Source organism: Rhinatrema bivittatum, chromosome 8 (assembly GCF_901001135.1).
Source record: "Rhinatrema bivittatum chromosome 8, aRhiBiv1.1, whole genome shotgun sequence".
Taxonomy (NCBI): Eukaryota; Metazoa; Chordata; class Amphibia; order Gymnophiona; family Rhinatrematidae; genus Rhinatrema; species Rhinatrema bivittatum.
In genome coordinates this window covers 48,502,788-48,526,712 of record NC_042622.1, presented here as the reverse complement: position 1 = coordinate 48,526,712, position 23,925 = coordinate 48,502,788, and the positions used below count along the sequence as shown (strand labels likewise).

Sequence of the window (23,925 nt, the reverse complement as noted above, 5' to 3'; positions counted from 1 at the left end):
ACATGTAGCAGCATAACTAGAAATCCTAAATGGCTATGTTTTAATACAGTAAAATAATACAGCCATTTAAGTTTTTTAGTTTCCTGGCCTTGAGGGGCTGGATAATTTGCTACTTATCTGGATATTGCTGACAGAAAGCAAAGAAAAAGAAATAAAAGGGCCTGAGGCCTAGTCTTTCCCCTCCCCTTACCTAATGCAATAGATAGTCCTGTCGGGCGGTGCTCCCTCCATGCCCCAACCTCTCCTGCATTTGTTTAAACTTTGCGGTTCGCAGTTTGCCCCCCTTCTCCCTTGTCATAAAGATCAGGAAAATCGTTCCCTTACCTCCATCCCACTCCACGATACCTAAACCAACGCCAGCTGAGAGCGAGGTTTAAACTCACCTGCTCCTGGCTCTTCCACAGCTGCGTTTGACAGAGGTACCAGTGGAAGTGTAAACTTCACTCAGATAATGCTTTATCAGCCTGATCACAGTGGAAACACCAATGAACTATTCCGTGTTTCGGAAGACAATTTATTACCCCAGCATGGAGCCCATAGCTCAGAGACATAGGAGCTGTCGCACTCAATTTCACGCACCCTAATTAGCATAATCTGAAGTGCCATATATCCAGTCCCTAACTGTTCTCCGAAGGCTTAAAACCGGTAAACCAAGACCCCCTTGGCCCCAGTCCTTTTTCGACCACCTTAATGGAGTTCTAGGTTTTAGCCCCCTCCACAAACATTTTGAAAGTAATCTGTCCATTAGTAGAATATCTTTGCCTTTTGGCTGATGCTGGAAACCTGTGCAATATGTGCCGGATTTTAATATCTACGCGCGGGCGTACATTTGTGCGCCCAACCCGGCGCGCACAAATGTACGCCCGATTTTATAACATGCGCACACAGCTGCGCGCCTGTTATAAAATCCAGGGTCTGCGCGCGCAAGGGGGTGCACCTTGTGCGTGCCGAGCCCTTGGGGAGCCCTGCTGGCTTTCCCCGTTCCCTCCAAGGTCGCTCTGAAATCGGAGCGGCCTCAGAGGGGACTTTCCTTCCACCACCCCCCCAACCTTTATTTTATAAGTTGTGCCTGCCTCTGGGCAGGCATAGGTTGCGCGTGCCGGCATGCAATCCCCTGGCCCAGCGGCTACGGAGGCCTCTGGCCCCACCCCTTTTTTCAAGCCCAGGGACATATGGGTGCTACCGGGCCGTTTGAAAATAGGCACAGCGCGTGTAGGGCTTTGAAAATCTGCCCCTATATGCGTATGGGAGGCAGGGAGGAGGTTTGATGACCGGCAACCTCCCGTCAGCCCCCTCCATAGGAAATACAATTTCATTATGAACATTGCCAAGCAAGAGGACCTCCTGATTAAAATAAATAAACACAAATATATATTTTTTATTTAATTTAGAATTTATATTCTGTTTTTACAGGGAAATAGTCCAGTTAATGGCAGATTACAGTGCAAAATAAATTGAACGCCTTTACCCAGTATAAGAAAAGCAAGTGCCCACCCTCGCGTTAGTAGAATATAGAATTCATACAAACCCATGAAGGTCTGATGACAAGGCAAATTATAGAGCAACTCAGGAGGACAGTTATTTATTTATTTAACGGTTTTTATATACCGACAACCGTTTGCACATCGTATCGGTTTACATATAACTTGTAACTATTAATCCTTAAATATAACAGTAACCTGACTAACCTCTGTACTAAAGCCCCTCCTCCCTCCCCTAATTTTCATATCCAGCAGTCTCTTGTATTACATGGTACGTTCTAATCTGCCTTCATCCACATCGTTTGCATTTTTTTTGTCTGTCTGGCCCACCAGTCAGAAGGTGATAATGCCAGGGTTTATTTTTGTTATCTGTCTGGTGCAAGAGCACTGTACTAACAGAGTAACCCGTCTTTCAATGTCGCTGATCGAAATATCCAGATTGGATTCCAGCTCTCAACCAATGTTTACGTTTTTTTATTATAATTTTGCCTTAATTATAGGTCCCACCGAAGATGTATAAAAATATTGAGGTCGATATTCACAGGGCTTGCCCGGGTAACTCGGAGTTACCCGGACAACTCTTGACATTTTTTAAATTCACGCCCCTCTGGCTAGTGAAACTTTACCTGAATAACAAGAGGCAAGGGCCGGGGAGAGGGGTAAAATGTTATCCAGGTACCGCTGATATTCAGTGCTACCTGGATAAACGTAAGCAGATAAGTATGCCCGGGGAAATTGCTGTCCTCGGGTAACCTGCATAACTTTAGAGGGGTTTAGTTAGAGGAACATTTACTGGCATATCGGGGGTAATGTTAATTGGACAACTTTTCTGCTCACCGGCTGACTCTCTGTATGGGCCTCATTTCACACAGAAACATGTCTGTCATCACACACCACGCGCAGGGCTGGTGCCAGGGTATTAGGCACCCTAGGCAAACCTTGCAGTCTGGCGCCCTCTCCCCTTACACAATTTTAAATTATGCATTTATAACATATTTTACATGAAAAATGACATTCTGAGGTACAATTAATATACAAGTTGTTGTGATGCCAACAAGAAAACTTTGCATCTTGGAATTCATAAGGCATCATACCTATTATGATATATTTCGGCATGGTCCTCCCATATCAACACAATACTATCTGCCAACACTCAAAGAATAACAACCCCACCTATGAAAAAGAATACCAAAAATATTACACCAGAATCTAAAATACCAATACACCTATCAGGAAAACAGAACAGGCTAAGCTACTACAGATTCCTACAGAGAAACCTCATATTAAAAGAATGCTTCATCTCAGTCTTTGCATACAGAACACAAACCCTCACCAAATACAGAATAAAGCCACATAAAGTATAAATAGAAATGTGCAGACAAAAACTGAACTGTAAAACGCATCATGCCAGACTCTCTATATAGTGCAACAATGGAAAAACAAAAATGTCACCATTCCTCATGAAACAAATCAATAAAATCAAGATATATATTTATTTATTTTATTTATTTAAGTTTTTTTATATACCAACATTCAAGACAGTAGTCCCATCATGCTGGTTCACAAGAAACAGGGGTGCAATAAACTTTACAATTTGAACAATGGTGCAGAAAAGCAGTTACATGTAACAGGGAATCAATAACTAGGAGTAAGAAGGAAAATGAAGATCAAATAATTATATATATATATATATATATATATAATAACATTATAAGAGGTGGCTATTAATGCTAATACTAGCGAAGAATGTTGATTGGCTATTAATGCTATTACTAGCGAAGAATGTTGATTGGAGGAGGTTAAGTAATGTTGGAGTTAGGAAAGGCCTGCGTGAACAGCCACGTCTTGAGTCTTTTCTTGAATGTTGAGATGCTGGGTTCCATTCTAAGATCCGGGGGAATGGCGTTCCATAAAGTTGGACCAGCTGTGGAGAAGGCCCGATCTCTAAGCGTGATGTGTCTGGTAGTTTTGGCTGGAGGTACTTGAAGAGATCCTTTGTAAGCATCTCTTGTCGGTCTTGTTGAGTAGTGTAATCGGAGGGGGATATGGAGATCGATTGGGGCTAATTGATGGATGTTTTTGAAAATGGTGAGAATGGTCTTGTAGATTATTCTGAAGTGGATAGGCAGCCAGTGGAGGCCCATCAGGATAGGGGTTATGTGTTCTCTTCTCCTGGTGTTAGTGAGTATACGGGCGGAGGCATTTTGGACCATTTGCAATGGTTTGGTGTGTGAAGAAGGGAGACCAAGCATGATGGAGTTACAATAGTCCAGCTTTGCGAAAATGATTGATTGTAGAATCGTTCTGAAGTCATGTGTGTGGAAGAGAGGCCGTATTCTTTTCAGCACTTGGAGCTTATAAAAGCAGTCTCTGGTGGTTTTGTTGATGTTCGCTTTCAGGTTTAGGTGATTGTCAATTAGAACTCCTAGGTCTCTCACTTGTGTAGTATTTGGTAAGGCTGGATGAGTGGGTGTGAGGGAGCTGTTTTCTGGTGTGATGAGTAGAAGTTCCGTTTTTGAAGAATTTAGTATAAGGTTGAGACTTGTGAGAAGCTGTTTGATATTTTGGAGGCAGGTTTCCCAGTGAGACAGTGTTTTTGCGAGTGACTCCTTGATGGGGATCAGGACCTGAATATCGTCAGCGTAGAGGAAGTGTTTGAGATTGAGGTCAGTGAGAAGTTTACATAAAGGTAACAGATAAATGTTAAACAAGGTAGGAGACAGGGATGAGCCCTGAGGGACTCCTACTGACGCAGGGTGAAGAGAGGATTCTTTGTTATGAATCTTAACCTTATATCCTCTGTTGCTGAGGAAGGTTCTAAACCAAGATAGGGCGGTGCCCGAGATACCTATGGCTGTTAGTTGGTTGATGAGAAGAGAGTGATTGACCGTGTCAAATGCAGACGAAAGGTCGAGTAGGATCAGAAGGAAGGATTGTCCTTTGTCTAAGCCTAGGATGATGTGGTCGGTCATAGAGATGAGAAGGGCTTCCGTGCTTAAGGTTTTACGGAATCCGTATTGTGATGGGAAAAGTAGGTTATTGTCTTCAAGGTAGTTTGAGAGTCGGGAGTTTACCAATTTTTCCATTATCTTGGCTATGAAGGGGAGGTTGGCTATAGGTCTAAAGTTGTTAGGATCGTTTGGGTCCAGATTTGGTTTTTTGAGAAGGGGTTTGAGTGAGGCTAGTTTGAGGTTGTCCGGGTAGAGTCCTTGAGTGAGGGAGCAGTTTATGATATCTGCCAGTGTTTTGGCGATAGAATCTGGAATTGATAGTAGTAGTTTAGCTGGGATGTGATCTGAAGGGTGGGAGGAAGGTTTCATTTTCCTTAGAATTCCTTGGATCTCCATGGATGAAGTTGTGTCAAGTTCTTCTAACTGAGTGTAGTTGATTGAGGGTTGACGAGTGGTTAGTGGAACAGTATGGTTAGTGGGGAGCTGAGATAGAAGAGTGTTGATTTTGTTGCTGAAGAATAGAGCTAATTCTTCCGCTTTCGATTGAGCTTGGTCATGTGGAATCTCTGGTTGGTTTAATTGTGTGAGGTTGGCTACATAGCTGAAGAGGGCTTTGGCATCGAATACCAGGTCATGTATCTTCGAGGCGTAATAGTCCCTCTTGGATCTTAGGGTGCTTGATTTGTATTGGTGCAGAGATGATTTGTAGATTGAAAGGGTGTTGGTTCCTGGGTTTTTGCGCCATTTAGCCTCATTTTGTCTTAGTTTTTTTCTTAGTATAAATAAATACTTTTTTCTTAGTATAAATAAATACTTTTTTGTCTTAGTATAAATAAATCATTAATCATAATTATAAAATCATACTAATAAAATAATTTCAAAACAGCTGATGAATAGAATATTAATAATTACTAATGCAAATTCTGAAAGCTTTACCAAACACCAATAAAATATTTCAAACAGCAGACATATGACACACTACCCAATAATTAAAATGGTAGTCAATCAAGAAAAATGAACTTAAAAAGCCACCTTTACTTTACCCTGTCCAGCAGTTCTGCTTTCAATCACACAATGCTCTCGCTCTCTCTTACTTACACACAGGCTTTCAATCACACACATGCCCTCTCTCACAACCACAAGCCAGCCAAAAACATGCTCCATCTCTCTCGCACACATACATTGACACACACAAGCACCCTCCCTGACTCACATACACATTACACTCTCATAGAAGCACCTTGCTTTCAGACTTGCAGCATTTTTCACTTTTACTAAAAGTGAAAGTGATGCTCCCAACCGTTAAATAAGAAAACCACGTTCCTATCAGAAGGCGAAATGACACCCTTCCTTCAGGTTCTGTCCTCCCAAAGGACAGCCACCCACACAGTACAGCTTCTCTTGTTTTACGCTTTCAGGCAATAAAGCAAGTGTCTTTCTTTAAACTCATGTGATTACTCATGTGGGAGATACGGAACAGAAAGACATCCTTAGTCAGCTTCCCTTTAAAAATATACATTTTCTAAAGGCGTAAAAAAAAGCAAAACCATTTCAGATTGGAACTATTCTAGTCTTCATGCTTAAATTATGCTTAAAAACCCAAACCCAACCTGGCATCAGTATCTTAAATTTGTGATTTTGCTGATGAACATTTTAAATACTTTAATTTTATTTTGCTTTTGTATTTGTCTATACCCACTTTGTTAAATTTTATTTTCCAGAAGAGGGATGCTTAAAATTCAGTAATTTCATCTTTCATCCAACTTTTCAAAAGTTGCGCTACCAGCACAAAGGTTGAGGTATATTATTATCACATTTCATTTTTTTAAACTGGCAGATTCCTTTCTCACATATACACCACCATTCCTTTCTCACACACACACAGAAAGAAGTTCAGTGCAGCTGGTCTAGCTGATCACGTGGCCGAAGAAAGGAAGATCGGCGCAGCCGGAGACCAGGCGCTGAGACTTGGGTGCCGCGGAAGGCAGCCAGCCAGCCCCCGACTCGCCCTGCCTCCCGATGCCCCCCTGGTGGTCCAGCGGAGGGCCTGGGAGCAATACCGCTCCTGGAGCCTCAGCTGCCACTAACCAAAATGGCACCGGTGGCCTTTAGGGGCTACCGGTGCCATTGGTTGGCCCCTGTCGCATGGTAGGGGCTAAAGGTCACGGTGCCATTTTGCTTACTAGCAGCCGAGGCCCCGGGAGCGGCAGATCGCTCCCGGGCCCTCCGCTGGACCACTGGGGGGGTTCAGGAGGGTGGCACGGGAAGGCAGGGCGAGTCGAGGGCAGGCAGAATTTTGAAAGGGCATTTTTTGCCCTTTCAAAATTCTGCTGCCTGCCGCGGCGCCCCCTAAGTCTTGGCGCCCTAGGCACAGGCCTAGCTCGCCTAGTGGTTCCTCCGGCCCTGGCCACACGCTCACCCCACAAACGGCAGCCGCTAATCATCTCCACTTCCTTGGAACCAGCTGTTTTGAAGTGAAGTAGGGAGCTGGTGGTGTAACGTTTGGCTCAGCTGTGCTTTCGGTATGAAGGCAGAGGTCACGACCTGTCCTAGTCCTGGCTGGGTCACAGTCCCTCTCAATATATACCTGTCTTCAACTGGCTACACTGAACTTGAAATATTTAAGTGTTTTGTTTTGTTGTGTTAAGTGACCATGAAGAGGAGCCAGCACCTGGGTCCCTCCGACATCTACCTTGATGACATCAAAAAATTAAGAGCCGAAGAGATTTCGCTTTATTTCCCGAAAAGGTATGGAGGAGGGCTCTTTGCCTGGATCCCAGAAGTTTATACTATCCCTTTGGTCTTACTTAGGCATGCATTTATCTGTCTATCTATTTATTTATGTATTCCATTTTAGATTTTACCGTTTCCATTTTTTCAGTGGGGATTACAATTTACACATGCATTATCTATTACATATAATCATAAAACAATAACAAAACAACAATTAAGGATACAGTACAAAAATATATATAAATTACACTATCAATATTACTAGTATTTACATAATCATGGAGTCTGCTTATGTCCTAGCAAAGAAGAAAGCCTTGAATTTCTTCCTAAACCTTAAGTAGTTTTCTTCCTGACGTATTGCTAAAGGTAAATTATTCCACAACATAGGAACTGCCAATGACATGCTCGCTAAAGAGTGCTTTTTAATCAAAATAAATGAGTAGATGGAACAGTATACAAGTTCTGATAGTCAAAAAACTCTTTTTAAAAATAAGCTGGTGGCTTCATGTGTGTGCTGTGCATTGCTTGGCGGAAGGAACTTGGTAGCGTTCCCAGCTGAGCTCTTCTGTTCCCTGAGGCTGACCAGCATTGGGGATGCCATAGAGGCAGAATTCACAGCCCGTGGGGGAAGAGGAGTCGTCGTCATTCGATTGCAATGGCGACACCTAGTGGCTGGGTTCTGGGCCCATGATTGCAGGACTCCTGGCTGAGGATTCACCATAGTGGGCACATCACTGGGTTGTTGCAAATGAAGGCTCCTGGTGCCAGCTCCCAGCCCTACTTCCAGTTCAGCTGACAGCCCAAAGGAACCAGGGAGAAACTGCTGGGTTAAAACGAAAAAAAACACAAAAGTTGCTACTTTTGAACACCCAAATAATAACTTTAAAATATGCAAAACTTCATTTGATATAGAAAAATGTCTCCTGCTCTCCACCTTAATCAGGTTTATAAGATTAGTCTGTTGTGACTTGAGAGACCTAAGCCACAGTATAACTGAGCTATTCCCTGCTTCAAAATCATTCTTTAGAACAGTTTCCTTGTCCACTTTCTCCCAAGGCTTGTTCTCCCCTTTATCCACCCCTCACCTTATGCCCAGCTCTTCCTGTCTGTCAGGTTGATGCAATATAGTGCACTCGGCTGAGCGCACGGCTCTACAGGCACTTGGACGCGCGTCCATACCCCCTCATGCAGTAAGGGCATTAGTGCATCCAAAATGCGTGTCCACACAGCACTCAGCACATGGAAATTCATGTGGATGAGGCTATTAGCTATTTCCCCCAATGCAAAAAAAAAAAAAAAAAATGTGTGCCTGACGTGCATATTTTTACTCTCAAAAGTTTACAGAAAAGCAGAAAATACTGCTTTTCTATAGCTCCTCCAACTTAAAATATTGTGGTGATATTAAGTTAGAGGCACCGAAAAAAAGAGAGCAGTTAAAAAAAAAAAAAAAAAGTGTGCCGGAGGTCAGTTTAGGGAAACAAGCGCCTGTGCACAGGTTAGGAAAACGGTCGCTCCATAAAACTGAGCATCCATTTCCCTAACCCACTGACAGCCATCTCTCCCCGGCGCCCGATGCAGAGGAAGCGCCAGGAATGCAAAATTTCCCCTAGCGCCTCCTTTTTCCCGCAGCAGCCCATTTAAATATTAAATCAGGAACCTGGGAGAGGTGGATCGGCGCGCGTCAAGAGAGCAGGCACTCTGTCGTGAGCGCCCATTTAACACGCCAATATTGCATTGGCCTGTGTGTGTGTGTGGCCCTCTCTGAAGAGGCACCTCTGCAGCCCAAGACGGGTAGAAAAGGAGATTTGGCAAGGGCTGCCCCCTAGCAGCTAGCAGATGTTGTATGTCTCAGTGATTCCTGTGTCTTTTTGCTTTGGCAGTGATTTCGCCCCACCAGACAAACCCTTGCTTGATGCCAGCACAGGCTCTCCTGCCCATCTGCTCGGAAACATCACGAATGACAGCGGCTTGGAATTCCTGTCTGACCCCATCTCTCAACTGGGAGACAAAGTCAAGGTGTCCCTGTGCGGCGGCCTGGGAGACAGAGGAGAGATCCAGCACAGTAAGAAACAAGTGAAGCTGAAAATGATAGCGGATAAGGGTCACGAGGCCTATCTAATCAACCCTCTCCCGATGCAGTACTGCCCAGCCTCAGGCTGTACCCTCGCATCTAGTTCTAAGGGAAGGAGTAAGAGGCAGCCAGAGTAAGAGATGGAAAGTGCTGGTAGAAACTCGTGAGATGCAGGATCAGGGAGCGTGCAAGGAGCATGTGACAGCGTGTAGGGATGAGACAAACGAGACAGGGACAATGAACGAATTGAAGGCGGATGTAAGACAACACAGAAAGTAGTTTTAATATAAAATCAAAGACAACATAACTGTGTGAGGCCAATATTCAGAAGTCCTAGGCGCCTAACTTAATGAGTTAGATGGCCAGATATGGGAAACTGAAAACTTCCTTAATTTTTTCATTTGTCAAATGTATTAATCGATTAACACAAATAAGGCCTAAGTGATGTACAAAAATTTAAAAACATTCATAATAATAAATTTATAAAAGACATAAAAACTATACAACAAAAACACACAAAACTCAAATTGCCATAAAATAATCTCGTACGATACTACATTATGAAAGTCAAAGCTGCAGTTCTTAATAAAATGCCCATTTTAACAAAACGCTTTTTAAAAGAAGTCTAAATTTCTTGACACAATCAGCTGTCCAGAATTCCATAGGCAAGGAATTCCAGAAAATGGGTGCCGCAAGTGGAAAAAGCAGAGTCTCTTGTAGTGGCAAGTCGAGGGCACATCTAGTAAAACTCCACTCGATGATCTCAATTGATGAGATGGTTCACAAATTTTTAATAGCGTAATGGACCAGGGACAGGAATCCGAATTTAACAATTTGAACAATTTAGATGCCTAAAACGTGGGCAAGATCAGATTGGGGGGAACAAAATTAGGCATCCTGTGCCGATGTGCAGTGCTAGGCGCCTAACTCAGGGGCCTAAATTTAGATGCTCAGTGTTGTGGGTTTTTTTTTTTTTAATATCGGCCTCTTTATCAATAGCGTGCAGGTTCCATGCTTGCTGAACCACCACCTCTTTCTCCAGCTGGGGATCTCAAGAGTTGAACCTGCAGCTTTCTGGCTCCCAACCAGGGACTCTGCTGAGTTAAAGGAGCAGCTTCCTGAGCTGAGCTAGTAGGAGAACCCAAACTATGGGGCTGGTGTAATAAGACCAGCGGTGAGATTGGTGCTAGTTGTCAGCGCATATGGTTTGGTTTTTTTTTCAGTGCGTGCAACCAAAGCAGGCGCCTCCTACGGGTTGTAATGAAGGCTGTGCATGTAAATGAGATGCTCCCTTCCTGTTTCTCACATCTCTTCCCCATCCCCCGCACTAACCTTCCCATCCCCACGACTCTTGCCCATCATGAGAGCTGTGGTTGAGAGTGCTGGGAGGAAACCGGTTCAACCCCTGGCAGCAACTGGTGGGCAGAGAGGGGGCAGTCCGCATTACTGGTGCGGGGGGAGGTAAGCAGAAGGTGAAGCACTGGTGAAGGCAGTGGAGGGGGAGGAGGAGAGGTGGGCCTGCCTTAGCAACAGCAGCAGGGAGGGGAGGAACCAGCAGGGAAGGATAAAGGCAGTCTAGTGGTGGTAGTGGAGGTAGCCTTCAGTGGCATAGGCAATGGGAGAGGAGGAAGAGAAAGGTTACCTATATGCATTAGTGGTAGTAGTGAGGTGAGGAGACAAATCTGCACTAGCAGCAGGGGGAGAGGTGGAGAGGGAGGGAGACCGGGTGCCAACCTGCACTAGTGACAATGGTGAGATGGAAGGGAGGCAGCAAAAGTGGCCAGGGTTATTCTGGCTACCGAATCATTGAACCTAGGGTTTATCCTGTAGTAAAGCAATTCAGTGATGCGACGAAAAAGTCATGTATTCTAGCTTGATGCAGTGTGTAAAAAATAATAATTTACTAGGAATATATTCTCATTTTTTAAAATATCTGTTCTCTAGCTACAGGTGTCGGTGCAGTGCAGATTATGGGATGCCCCCTTTCTCGGCGCCTCCCTGCTACCCAGAACCTTCTTCTTCTCTAGGGGCCTCTGACTGTTCCTTCCCTTTACATTTCAGAGAAGTTTAAGGAGCACAAGTTGACGTACAACATGCTTGCATCAAATCCAGCCCTCCTCGAGGACCCAAATCTCGTTGTCCGAATTAATAAGAAGTGAGTGACTTGCTCGCTCCTCTCGTCTACTGAGGATCTGAAGTTTTTTTTTGTTTTTGTTTTTTTTTTCCTGCTTCTTTTGGTCTGGCAAGTTTCCTCCTAAATCAATTGGGCCTCTGTTAGACTAAGGGGTCACGAGCCTTCATTCAGAACTACCTGGGGATTCTGCGCGCCCCCCCCCCCCCCTCCCATTCTCATATCCTCTCCCATTTCGCTGACCCAGTCTCTGAGCAACAGTCCTTGGCTCAGAGCTGTGCACTGCTTCCGGAGCCCTACAGTCACGGGCTGAGTCCCGCTCCCAGGTGGGCCCTGCCTTCCCGCTTGGGGGCTGTGAACCTTGGGCTTGGATTTTAGGAAATCTCTTTGCCCTCTGGATTACACATCCCAAGGATCTTCCAAGTAATGAAAAGACAAGCCTGTTACCTGTCTCCAGGCCTCCCACGTCCTGTCCCCTGTACCCGGCTAATGCATCTGAGGTCACCTTTATCTGACCTGACTATTCGCGTCCTGTCTCATACCTGCCAGCTCCCTAGAATTTAACGTGCCTGTGCACTATACTGGCACTTCTCTTATGACTTGCTGTGGCTGCCAAGCCCTTGCCAATATTATACTCCTTCTATCCCCCAGCTGCCAGTTCTCCAGACCTTCTAACTGACCCCTGGTCACTTTGATTTTGAGACAGTCGTACCACAAGACATTCTGAAAATGACTGGCTTTCCTTTTATTTAATGGAAAAAGCAGGATGATGAGATGGGAATTTAAAACAAAATTTAATTTCGGGCTTCTATATGTCCTTCCTCAGATCTGCTAAAGCTACACACTAGCGTAGATTCGTGGGTTATGAACCGTATCATAAGCCACTGAATAGCTTCAGCTCCTCAGCGTCAAGCTGTGTGTGGCTGAGCCATTGGTGGACTACCCCCAGAAACCGAAAACTATTTGCTTTTTAAACTCTGCCTCCTTTCAAAGTGATTACCATTGTCCTCTCCTCTCCATTAATTTCCAGTGCCATCATTAGCCCCCCCCCCCCCCCCCCCCCCAATTAATCTGAATTCATGGCTATAAACCATTGACAAGTTTCACCACCATAATATTGCATCAGCTTCCTATCCTCTGCCTTATGTTTTAGGTATTATAATTGGGCGGTGGCTGCTCCTATGATTCTTTCCTTGCAGGCCTTTCAGAGGAACCTACCTAAGGTATTGTTGATTCCTAAATCAAAATGTCTACGTTATTGTTATTTAGTTGTCTTCAGTCCAAACAGAATCTCTCTGTGCTTTTCCAGTTTAACATTCCAAAAACAGACTTTGCAGCCTCTTATGGCGCGAATGTCCTGGAACACATTCCAGCAGTTCACGCTCCATGAAAGCTTCCGGTGGGGTGGTGGTGGTAGCCCAGTTATTGTTGGGTAAACTGAGACACAGTGAGGTAATGTGACTTGCCCACGGTCAAAGTGTCAGGGTTGGGGAGAATTTGGCCTTGTGTCCTGGGATGTCGCCTTACTCCCAGTTCAGCGCTGTCATAATCTTAACCTCTGATTTATCTTTACTACTTTGATTTATAGTAAGGCTGGTTGCTGCCTTAGCTTATTCTCAGTTTGAGTGGGGCAGACAAAGGCTTCTCACTGACAAATGACACTTCATAGTAAAACTTCAGGGAGCCAGCCAAGCTTCTCCCATCCATTGTGCACCAAGGGAGTGGAGGAATAGCCAAGTGGCTAGAGGAGCAGGCTAGGAACCAGGGAAACGAGGATTCAAATCCCTCTGCCGCGCCTTGTGATCTTGGGCAAGTCACTTCACCATTGCCTATGTTACAAATTTAAGGGCCTGATTTACTAAGGCTTTCCTCCCATTCTGTATCCATGAGGCCCTGAGATTAAGTCCTCTCCTCTAGAGCAGCGCTTCTCAACCAGTGTGTCGCCTCTCCCGGTGTCCCAGTGCCCCGTTGTACTTTCCTTCTCCCTTTTTCCAGCCCCCGCAGGCCAATTGGAAGCCTCCTTTCTTCCTACTCCCACTGCCCAGTGGGAAGCCTCCATCATTCTGCCTGCCCCCGTGTAGGCCAATCAGAAGCCTCCTCCCTTCTACCTGCCAGAGGGAGTAGGAAGAAGGGAGGAAGCCTTTGATTGGCCGGTGAGGCAGGCATTGCATAGCCCGGGGGTGGGGTGGGAGGAATGGCAGTGTTGAACCTCGACGAAGCAAGGCTGCCATGGTAGCTCATCCCCGTGGCGGTGAAGAGGAAAACCCGACCCTGACTGAGGCCACCATGGGAGCCCATTGCCGTGGCGGCGAAAAAAAGAAGGCCCGCTGAAGTAAAGCTGCGGCAGAGCTGGAGCCCATCCCTGCAGTGAAGGCAGAAGAAGTTTTTGGTGAGTTTGTGTGTGTGGGTGTGAATAGATGATTGGGTGAGAGCTTATGTCTGTGGGTGAGAGCTTGGGTGTGTGGGTGTGAATGGAAACCTGGGTGAGAGCTGGTGTGAATGGGTGCGAGAGCATTTGTGTGTGATTGAGAGCTTGTATATAAGAGAGCACGAGTGTGATTGAGAGAGAGACTGGTTAGGGAGATGACTGGTGTGAGAGAGACTAAGACTGATCGTGGGTGTGGGTGGGTGTGTGGGTGTGTCTGTCTGTCTGTCTGTCTTTCCCTCCTTCCTTCCCTCCTTTCTAAGGAAGAGGACTGTGAGGACAGAGCTTCAGCAGCCCTTGCTGCATCTGGTGAGTGCTATTGGCCTGGAAGGGAAAGGAGTAGGAGAGTTGCTGGAGAGGAAAGGTGGCTTTTTAAATTTATTTTTCTTGATTGACTGCCATTTTAATTATTGGGTATTATGTGATGTCTGCTGTTTTGAAATATTTATTGATATTTGGACATGTTTTAATAATTTTTATGAGTTTTTAATTGTTGGATATTCTGTTCAGCAGCTGTTTTGTAACATTTTTAGTATAACTTTACAATTATTTCTGTGTGGGGCTCTATAGCAGCTTGGCTTATTCTGTTTTCCTAATAGGAGGTGTATTGGTGTTTAGGGCCTGGTTTAATAGTTGTATTTCTTAGATAGGGTTGTTACTGTTTGTCTGTGTTCCATAATACAGGTGTAACTTTGTGCGGGTTAGTTTGTGTGCATTATTGCAAATCCTGGGAGTCTGTTAGGTGCTATATTTCTCTTTCCAATTCTCCAGGTTTGCACTGCATGCAGAGTGGCTTTTTAGGTTTTCCATTCCAGTTTCTGTCTCCATATTTATAATTTGTGGTTTTTCTGTACTTTGTGAAGGTCAGTTCTGGGTGTGTGACAGAGGTGAGGTATTTTACTAGCATGTAGGCATGTGTATCAATCTTATTTGTTGTGTTTTCTCAATAGGACATGCATTAGTGGTAAATTACTGTCTTTTCATAAGGAAGGCTATTTTGCCTGGTAGTAAAGGGAGTTTGTTTTGCTTTTACTGCGATGTCATCAGAACCAGAATAACTTTTTTGTATGGCGAGCTGTACGGGTATTGCCCTAGATCTGCTCTGCACTCATTGCTGAGGGTTGAGGGGAGTCCTGTGGATGCAGAGTGCATGTTTACATTTAGCCCCGTGATGGTCACATGTTCAGTGTGTCACGCATGTGAGAACCATCTGTCAGGTGTGTCCCGGCCAGAAAAAGGTTGAGAACCACTGCTCTAGGGACAAGGACATACCTATTGGAATGTAACTTGCCTTGCGCTACCAATGAAAAGGTGCAAGCTAAATAAATAACATAAACATACTCAGAACTACCCTTATGTGGTTAAACCTTCATTCATCCACTTTTGGCAACCTGCCTAATGTTACTGACAGGTTCCCACATAATCGGATAATAGTTCAGTAACTTACATGAGAGCTGCTTCAGGAGGAAAGTTGCTCTTTTATCAGAGCTACAGCTTGACAGAATAACTTTTCTGCTGTGAGTGGAGGGCTATGGGGTGCTTGGCTTTTTGTGTGTCAGTCTATATATTCCTTTTTGAATTTTGGCACGCTGTAGACTACGTCCTCAGTTGCATCCCATCTTTCCTGCAGATCACCATTGACAAGCTGGTCAAGGAGAAGATGCCGAAGAAAAGTGGCCGGTGGTGGTTTTCCTGGCGGAGGAAAGATTTTGCCATCAAGGAGGTATGTCCACGCCTGGGTTTTGCTGGAGCTTAGGCAACTCTATTGAGAGGAGAGATTTTACCCAAAAGATAAAAGAGCTGGGGCAAGACTCTCTCTCCTCACCAGAAGCCTCGTTTTCCTGTACTCCACAGATAGCCCTGGATCTGGGCAGTGCAAAGATGCTCAGTCTGGGTTAGCTCTGCTTAACTCGGCTCCTCCCCAAAGCTGTCTGAAAGATGGTGGAGCGTAGCTATTCCGTCTCAGAGCTGTGCTTCCATTATAAACACCCATCTCTGGATTCCAGAGTCAAGGCAGTTCCCTGGTCTCCGTGGTGTCCCAAAGGAATTGTACTTCAAAATGTTACTCAGTGCATAGGTTTTAGCTGAGGATATGCCCAAAGAATGAATAGCAATAGTAGGTAGTATAGGGCAGGACTGTGATGCTTTAGTGGGAATATTCGAGATAAATAGCGCATTTCCTGGCATGTAGCCAGATGGACTCAGAACGAATGGGTATAGTATCCGCGTGCTAGCAGCTGGAGACGGATCTGACGTCAGCACGGGCGGATATATACCCCCACAGGAAGCGTAGCAACTTAGTAATTTCCGTCTCCAAAGCAGTTTGGCGAGCCTGCACGCTCGCTGAGCGTGTTTTCCAAATCTACTTTCTATTTTCTACTTTCTACTTTCTTTCAAATACAACATCGAGCCCCGCACTCCTGCGGTGATACCCTAAGGTCCCTCCCCCAGTAGAGTTTCCCGGGGTGATTTCCGTGATCCCCCGGAGGTTTAAGTCCTCGGTCCGGTGGCCGAATCGCGGCAGGGACATAGCCCCCGGGCGAGGTTCGGGTGAGGCATACGAGGCGCCTCGGTCCCGGCATGGACGAGGCAGCGGGTGCATATCCTCAAACGCGGCGGTGAAGGTACTTGCCCTCTCCCCCCGCAGCCGGAGACCGCCGAGGATCAGGTAAGGCGTACATCTCTTATTTCTGGTCTCCGAGGAACAGAGGATCGGCGGCGTGGCACGCCGTGGAGGGCGCCATTTTGTGGACCTTGTTCAGGTATTGAGCGCCCGTAATAGGCGCAGCTCTATGACTAAGCGCATATTATATTCCTTCTTGTGCGTATATTGCCTTATTACTGAGAGCATATTGCATACCATTGAGCGTTCATTGCTAACCGCTTATTGCTAAGAGCCTATTGAATGCCATTGAGCGTGTATTGCTAACCGCTTATTGCTGAGAGCCTATTGAATGCCATTGAGCGTGTATTGCTAACCGCTTATTGCTAAGAGCCTATTGAATGCCATTGAGCGTGTATTGCTAACCGCTTATTACTGAGAGCATATTGCATACCATTGAGCGTTCATTGCTAACCGCTTATTGCTGAGAGCCTATTGAATGCCATTGAGCGTGTATTGCTAACCGCTTATTGCTGAGAGCCTATTGAATGCCATTGAGCGTGTATTGCTAACCGCCTATTGCTGAGAGCATATTGCATATGGCTGAGCGCTTGTTTATATAGCTACCGCATATTATTATGATTCTTAAGCGCCTGTTCTTTTAAGCGTATATAGCTGCCGCTTATTATTATTGAGCGCCTGTTGTATTAAGCGCATATTGCTGCCGCATATTATTATTGTGCGCCTGTTATATTAAGCGTATATTGTTGCCGCTTTTCATTCAGCGCTTACTTTTCAATGGAACAGATCGCCTCAGCGGCCGCGCCGCCTGCCTCCGGCATTAAAGCCCTCGGCCTCTGCTCTGCATGCCAGCTTCGAGCCACGCACAGTGAAGAGCCAGACTCCCTATGTGCCCAATGTGAGGAGGCCGTGGGACCCCTCGGGCCAGGACCAGTCTCAGCCACGATTTGCTGATAGTTCCCCAGGGGCTACCCCGGATTTAGCGGTCAGTCTCGACCAATCGGGACTCCCGGGGGATCTTGTACCCCGGCGATTAGAGGCTGCTTCAATTTCCTGGGTGGATCTCTTTAAGGGGATTCATGCCTTTGTACAGATGCAAATGGCTTCACGTCCAGGCCCTGTTGTTCCTGTTGTTCCTGTTGTTCCTGCTGTTTCTGCGGTTCCTGCGGTGGCTGCGACTGCAGCGGCTGCTGCGGTGGCGGCTCCTGTTCCTGGACCCTCACGCCCTTATCGTGAGCGGGGCCTTCCGCCGCTGGACAGTCCAGATCAGTTGGACCAGGAGGTTTCACCGGACAAGTCTGAACTCCCGGACGAGGGGGAGCTTCCCCCAGGGATTGAGCCATATAGAACCATGAGGCAGTTCTTCCCTAAGGAGGATCTCTCCGACCTGGTGTCTCATTGTCTGGCGGAGTTGGATATTACAGGTCCCAGCGCTACGGTACCCTCTGCGCAGAACCCCCTGCTGGAAGGTCTTCGTCCTACAGCCCGCCATTTTCCATTCTTGCAAGCAGCACAACAACTGATAGATTTAGGATGGGCGGCACCAGCGGCTTCCTTCAAAGGGGGCCGGGCCCTGACGGGCAAGTACCTACTGGCACCGGCTATCCAGGACCTGCTGGCGTGCCTTCAGGTGGACGCCTTGATTAGCGCTGTGGTCAAGCGCACTACCATTCCAGTTGAAGGGGGGATGGCCCTCAAGGAGCCACATGACCGGCGACTGGACGCCATTCTGAAACAGACCTTTGAGGTGGCAGCTCTATCTTTGCGGATCGCGATCTGCTGCACAGTGGTGACGCGTGCCTGTTTGTCACAGGTTAGGAACAACGGTCCAGCAGCTGACATGGAGTCAGCTCTTTCGTTCCTCACGGATGCTGCATCAGACCTAGTCCGGACAACAGCTAAGGGGATCTCATCCTCCGTAGCCGCCAGGAGGCATCTCTGGATCCGGAGATGGTCAGCTGATGCGGCTTCAAAGACATGCCTCACCAGATTGCCCTTTAAGGGCTTTTTCCTATTTGGCAGCGACCTTGATAAACTGGCCAGTACATGGGGTGCCTCTCCAGTGCCTAGACTGCCGGAAGATCGGTTCAGAAGGGGCCAGCGCGCCTTTCCAAGGCCCTCCAGGGGCAGGAGTTCACAGCACTTTGTTCCATACAGGAGTCGCTACCAGGCACCTCGTACTCAGGCCCGGAATCAGTCCTTTCGGACCAAGCAGCACAAGAGGGGAGCAGGCCCGGGCTCAGGTCCCGGCAGCGCCTCCCAATGAGAATCCGCCGATCCATCTGGGGGATGGAGCCATAGGGGGCAGGTTAACCCTTTTCTACCCCAGATGGGTCGAGATCACGTCGGACCAGTGGGTCCTCGCCATTATCCGAGAGGGATATTATCTGGACTTTCATCATCTCCTTCCAGACAAGTTTGTGGAATCGTCATGACCCATACACAAGAAGGCAGCATTGGAAGCTACCTTAGCGAGGCTCCTGTCCTTGAACGCTATCATCCCAGTACCTGCCTGGGAAGTGAATTCTGGACACTATTCCATTTATTTCATGGTACCCAAGAAAGGGGGCACCTTTCGGCCTGTCCTGGACCTCAAGTCCGTCAGTCGATACTTACGGGTCCCGAGGTTTCGCATGGAAACTCTGCGCTCCGTCAAGACTGCAGTACAGCCAGGAGAATTCCTCACTGCATTAGACTTGTTGGAAGCCTACCTGCATATCCCGATCCATCCAGATCATCAGCGCTACCTACGCTTCAAGGTTTTGGGTCACCACTTCCAATTCCGGGCTCTGCCATTCGGATTGGCCACGTCACCGCGGACCTTCACCTAGGTGGTTGTCTTGGTAGCAGCGGCCCTCAGGCGGGAAGGAATTCTGGTCCATCCCTACCTAGACGATTGGCTGATCAGGGCGAAATCACGAGAGGAGAGCCATCGGACAACCAACAGAGTGATCGCCCTTCTGGAAAGCTTGGGCTGGGTAATCAACCTCAGCAAGAGTTGCCTACAGCCTTCCCAGTCACTGGAATACCTGGGAGTACAGTTTGACACGCAGGCAGACACAGTCTCACTACCAAGCGAAGGTTGAAACTTCAGACGCGTATCCAGTACTTGATGGGAGCCAGTTGGCCCATAGCTTGGGATTATCTGCAGGTTCTTGGTCTCATGTCATCCACCCTGGAAGTGGTACCTTGGGCAAGGGCCCATATGAGACCTCTACAACACTCCCTGCTCTCTCGCTGGAGCCCTCGTCTATGGAACTATTCCACGCACCTACCTCTGCTTGCCAGAGTCCGGACACAGTTATGGTGGTGGCTGCAGTCCGACCACATGAGCAAGGGGTCGAGGATGTCCTCTCCCACGTGGACCCTGCTCACCACAGATGCCAGCCTGAGCGGCTGGGGAGCACACTGCGAAGGACTCTCCGCACAAGGGCGGTGGCGCGGAGAAGAGTCAGCGTGGAACATCAACCGTCTAGAGGCTCGGGCAGTCCGATTGGCATGCCTTCGATTTGCTCACAAACTGAAGAACAGAGCAGTCAGAGTGATGTCAGACAACGCTACCACGGTGGCATACATCAACCGTCAGGGCGGAACCAGAAGCCGACAAGTATCTCTGGAGATCGCCCCACTGATGGTTTGGGCAGAGGCGAATCTTCAGGACATCTCCGCCGTCCACATTGCCGGGAAGAACAACACCACGGCAGACTTCCTCAGCAGAGAACGTCTAAATCCGGGAGAGTGGCAGCTGTCACCCACAGCCTTCCAGATGATTGTGGATCACTGGGGGATTCCGGACATGGATTTACTGGCGGACAAGTCCAATGCTCAAGTACCCAGATACTTCAGCCGCAAGCGCGATCCATTCTCCCACGGAATTGATGCCCTGGTTCAGCCGTGGCCTCCAGGAACTCTGCTATGCGCCTTTCCTCCGTGGCCTCTGCTGGGTGCCATCATCCACAAGATTCAGAAACACCGGGGCCTAGTTCTTCTAGTGGCATCAGACTGGCCAAGAAGACCCTGGTACGCGGACATGAGAAGACTACTGGCAGGGGAGCCCCTTCCCCTGCCTCCTCTCCGGGACCTTCTACGTCAAGGTCCCATCATCCACGAGGATCCAGCTCAATTCTCTCTTACGGTCTGGCCATTGAGAGGGCTAGACTGAAGAAAAGAGGTTACTTGGAGCCCGTGATAGATACACTCCTCCAAGCTCGCAAGTTTTCCACATCCCTCACCTATGTAAGGATCTGGAGAGTATTTGAAGCATGGTGCGACACTCATGGCACCAACCCACATGCAACCACAATCCCTATTGTGTTGGATTTCCTGCAGGATGGACTTCAGAAGGGTCTCTCCCTCAGCTCCATCAAGGTCCAGGTGGCTGCGCTGTCTTGCTATGGTCCCAGGAGGGATGGCAAGACTTTCGCCAAGCACCCAGATGTTTCTCGCTTCCTGCAAGGAGTCAAGCATATTCGTCCGCCACTGAAGTGGCCAGTGCCCTTATGGAACCTCAACCTTGTTTTGGATTTCCTCGCGGGATCCACCTTCAGACCCCTTCGGGGCCTGTCTCTCCGTTCTCTAACCTTGAAGATGGTGTTCTTGCTGGCTGTATGTTCAGCACGCCGCATCTCAGAGCTACAAGCACTGTCCTGCCGTGATCCCTTTCTGAGAATCACCCCAGAGGCTATCCATCTTCGCACGGTTCCCTCCTTCTTACCTAAAGTGGTTTCACAGTTTCACCTTAATCAGACTATATCCTTGCCTACCACGGCAGGTTTGAAGAAATCTGAAGAAGGACGTTTGCTATGCCATCTCGACATAGGCAGACTGCTGCCTAGATATCTGGAAGTGACACAAGAACTACGAAAGACAGACCATCTGTTCGTCCTGCACAGCGGGAAATGACAAGGGGAAGCGGCCTCTCGGCCCACCATCGCCCGCTGGATTAAAGAAGTTATCAGAGCAGCTTATGTGGAGGCTGGGAAGTCTCCGCCTCTACAAGTCAAGGCTCATTCTACCAGAGCACAAGCAGCATCTTGGGCGGAATACAGGATGCTGTCGCCTGCAGAAATATGTAAAGCGGCGACATGGTCCTCCCTCCATACCTTCTCCAGGTTCTACCGTCTGGATGTCCAGGCTAGGGAGGACTCCGCATTTGCGAGGGCGGTACTACATGGTCCTCAGGCAGCCTCCCACCCAGGCTGGGAGTAAAGCTTTTGTACATCCCATTCGTTCTGAGTCCATCTGGCTACACGCCAGGAAATGTTGAGATTACTTACCTGATAATCTCCTTTTCCTTAGTGTAGACAGATGGACTCAGCATCCCGCCCAGCTGCCTGTGTACATGGGTTTCACCGATTCAAGGTAAGCCATGTCATCTGTTTCCATAAGAGCGTACACTCTACCAGGTGTCAACGCCTTCCGGTTGGGAATGCTGGCGGTCTCCAGCTACTATCAATCGGTCAGGGGAATCCTGTTTCACTTTTCACTGAGCGTCAGTACACACATCCATAACAGCTTTTGCAAGGAAGATTACTAAGTTGCTACGCTTCCTGTGGGGGTATATATACGCCCTTGCTGACGTCAGAACCGTCTCCAACTGCTAGCATGCGGATACTATACCCATTCGTTCTGAGTCCATCTGTCTACACTAAGGAAAAGGAGATTATCAGGTAAGTAATCTCAACAGTAATTGATAAGAACATAAGAACATGCCATACTGGGTCAGACCAAGAGTCCATCAAGTCCAGCATCCTGTTTCCAACAGTGGCCAATCCAGGCCATAAGAACCTGGCAAGTACCCAAAAACTAAGTCTATTCCATGTTACTGTTGCTAGTAATAACAGTGGCTATTTTCTAAGTCAACTTAATTAATAGCAGGTAATGGACTTCTCCTCCAAGAACTTATCCAATCCTTTTTTAAACACAGTTATACTAACTGCACTAACCACATCCTCTGGCAACAAATTCCAGAGTTTAATTGTGCGTTGAGTAAAAAAGAACTTTCTCCGATTAGTTTTAAATGTGCCACATGCTAACTTCATGGAGTGCCCCCTAGTCTTTCTATTATCCGAAAGAGTAACCAATTCACATCTACCTCTCATGATTTTAAACACCCCTATCATATCCCCCCTTAGCCGTCTCTTTTCCAAGCTGAAAAGTCCTAACCTCTTTAGTCTTTCCTCATAGGGGAGCTGTTCCATTCCCCTTATCATTTTGGTCACCCTTCTCTGTACCTTCTCCATCGCAATTATATCTTTTTTGAGATGCGGCAACCAGAATTGTACACTGTATTCAAGGTGCGGTCACACCATGGAGCGATACAGAGGCATTATGACATTTCCTGTTTTATTCACCATTCCCTTTCTAATAATTCCCAACATTCTGTTTGCTTTTTTGACTGCCGCAGCACGCTGAACTGATGATTTCAATGTGTTATCCACTATGACGCCTAGATCTTTCTTGGGTTGTAGCACCTAATATGGAACCTAACATTGTGTAACTATAGCATGGGTTATTTTTCCCTATATGCATCACCTTGCACTTATCCACATTAAATTTCATCTGCCATTTTGATGCCCAATTTTCCAGTCTTACATGTTCTTCCTGCAATTTATCACAATCTGCTTGTGATTTAACTACTCTGAACAATTTTGTATCATCTGCAAATTTGATTATCTCACTCATCGTATTTCTTTCCAGATCATTTATAAATATATATATTGAAAAGTAAGGGTCCCAATACAGATCCCTGAGGCACTCCACTGCCCACTCCTTTTCACTGAGAAAATTGTCCATTTAATCCTACTCTCTGTTTCCTGTCTTTTAGCCAGTTTGCAATCCACGAAAGGACATCACCACCTATCCCTTGACTTTTTACTTTTCCTAGAAGCCTCTCATGAGGAACTTTGTCAAACGCCTTCTGAAAATCCAAGTATACTACATCTACCGGTTCACCTTTATCCACATGTTTATTAACACCTTCAAAAAAGTGAAGCAGATTTGTGAGGCAAGACTTGCCTTGGGTAAAGCCATGCTGACTTTATTCCATTAAACCATGTCTTTCAATATGTTCTGTGATTTTGATGTGTAGAACACTTTCCGCTATTTTTCCTGGCACTGAAGTCAGGCCTAACCGGTCTGTAGTTTCCCGGATTGCCCCTGGAGCCCTTTTTAAATATTGGGGTTACATTAGCTATCCTCCAGTCTTCAAGTACAATGGATGATTTTAATGATAGGTTACAAATTTTTACTAATAGGTCTGAAATTTCATTTTTTAGTTCTTTCAGAACTCTGGGGTGTATACCATCCGGTCCAGGTGATTTGCTACTCTTCAGTTTGTCAATCAGGTCTACCACATCTTCTAGGTTCACTGTGACTTGATTCAGTCCATCTGAATCATTGCCCATGAAAACCTTCTCCAGTATGGGTACTTCCCCCAACATCCTCTTCAATAAACACTGAAGCAAAGAAATCATTTAATCTTTCCGCGATGGCCTTATCTTCTCTAAGT

General features: G+C 46.8%; 1 protein-coding gene across 8 annotated transcripts in view; it reads left to right on the top strand.

The window, feature by feature from the left end:
* LPIN3 (lipin 3) overlaps nt 1-23,925 on the top strand; it is a 159,729-nt gene that overhangs the window by 71,681 nt on the left and 64,123 nt on the right. For all 8 annotated transcript variants that reach the window (XR_003858164.1, XR_003858165.1, XR_003858166.1 and 5 more), the window contains exons 8-12: nt 7,081-7,180; nt 9,046-9,227; nt 11,298-11,391; nt 12,521-12,590; nt 15,423-15,515. Coding sequence is in view for 5 of the 8 variants with exons in the window: in XM_029612227.1 (XP_029468087.1) it covers nt 7,081-7,180; nt 9,046-9,227; nt 11,298-11,391; nt 12,521-12,590; nt 15,423-15,515 (539 nt within the window). In the remaining 3 variants the exon portion in view is untranslated. The remainder of the gene's footprint in view (nt 1-7,080; nt 7,181-9,045; nt 9,228-11,297; nt 11,392-12,520; nt 12,591-15,422; nt 15,516-23,925) is intronic.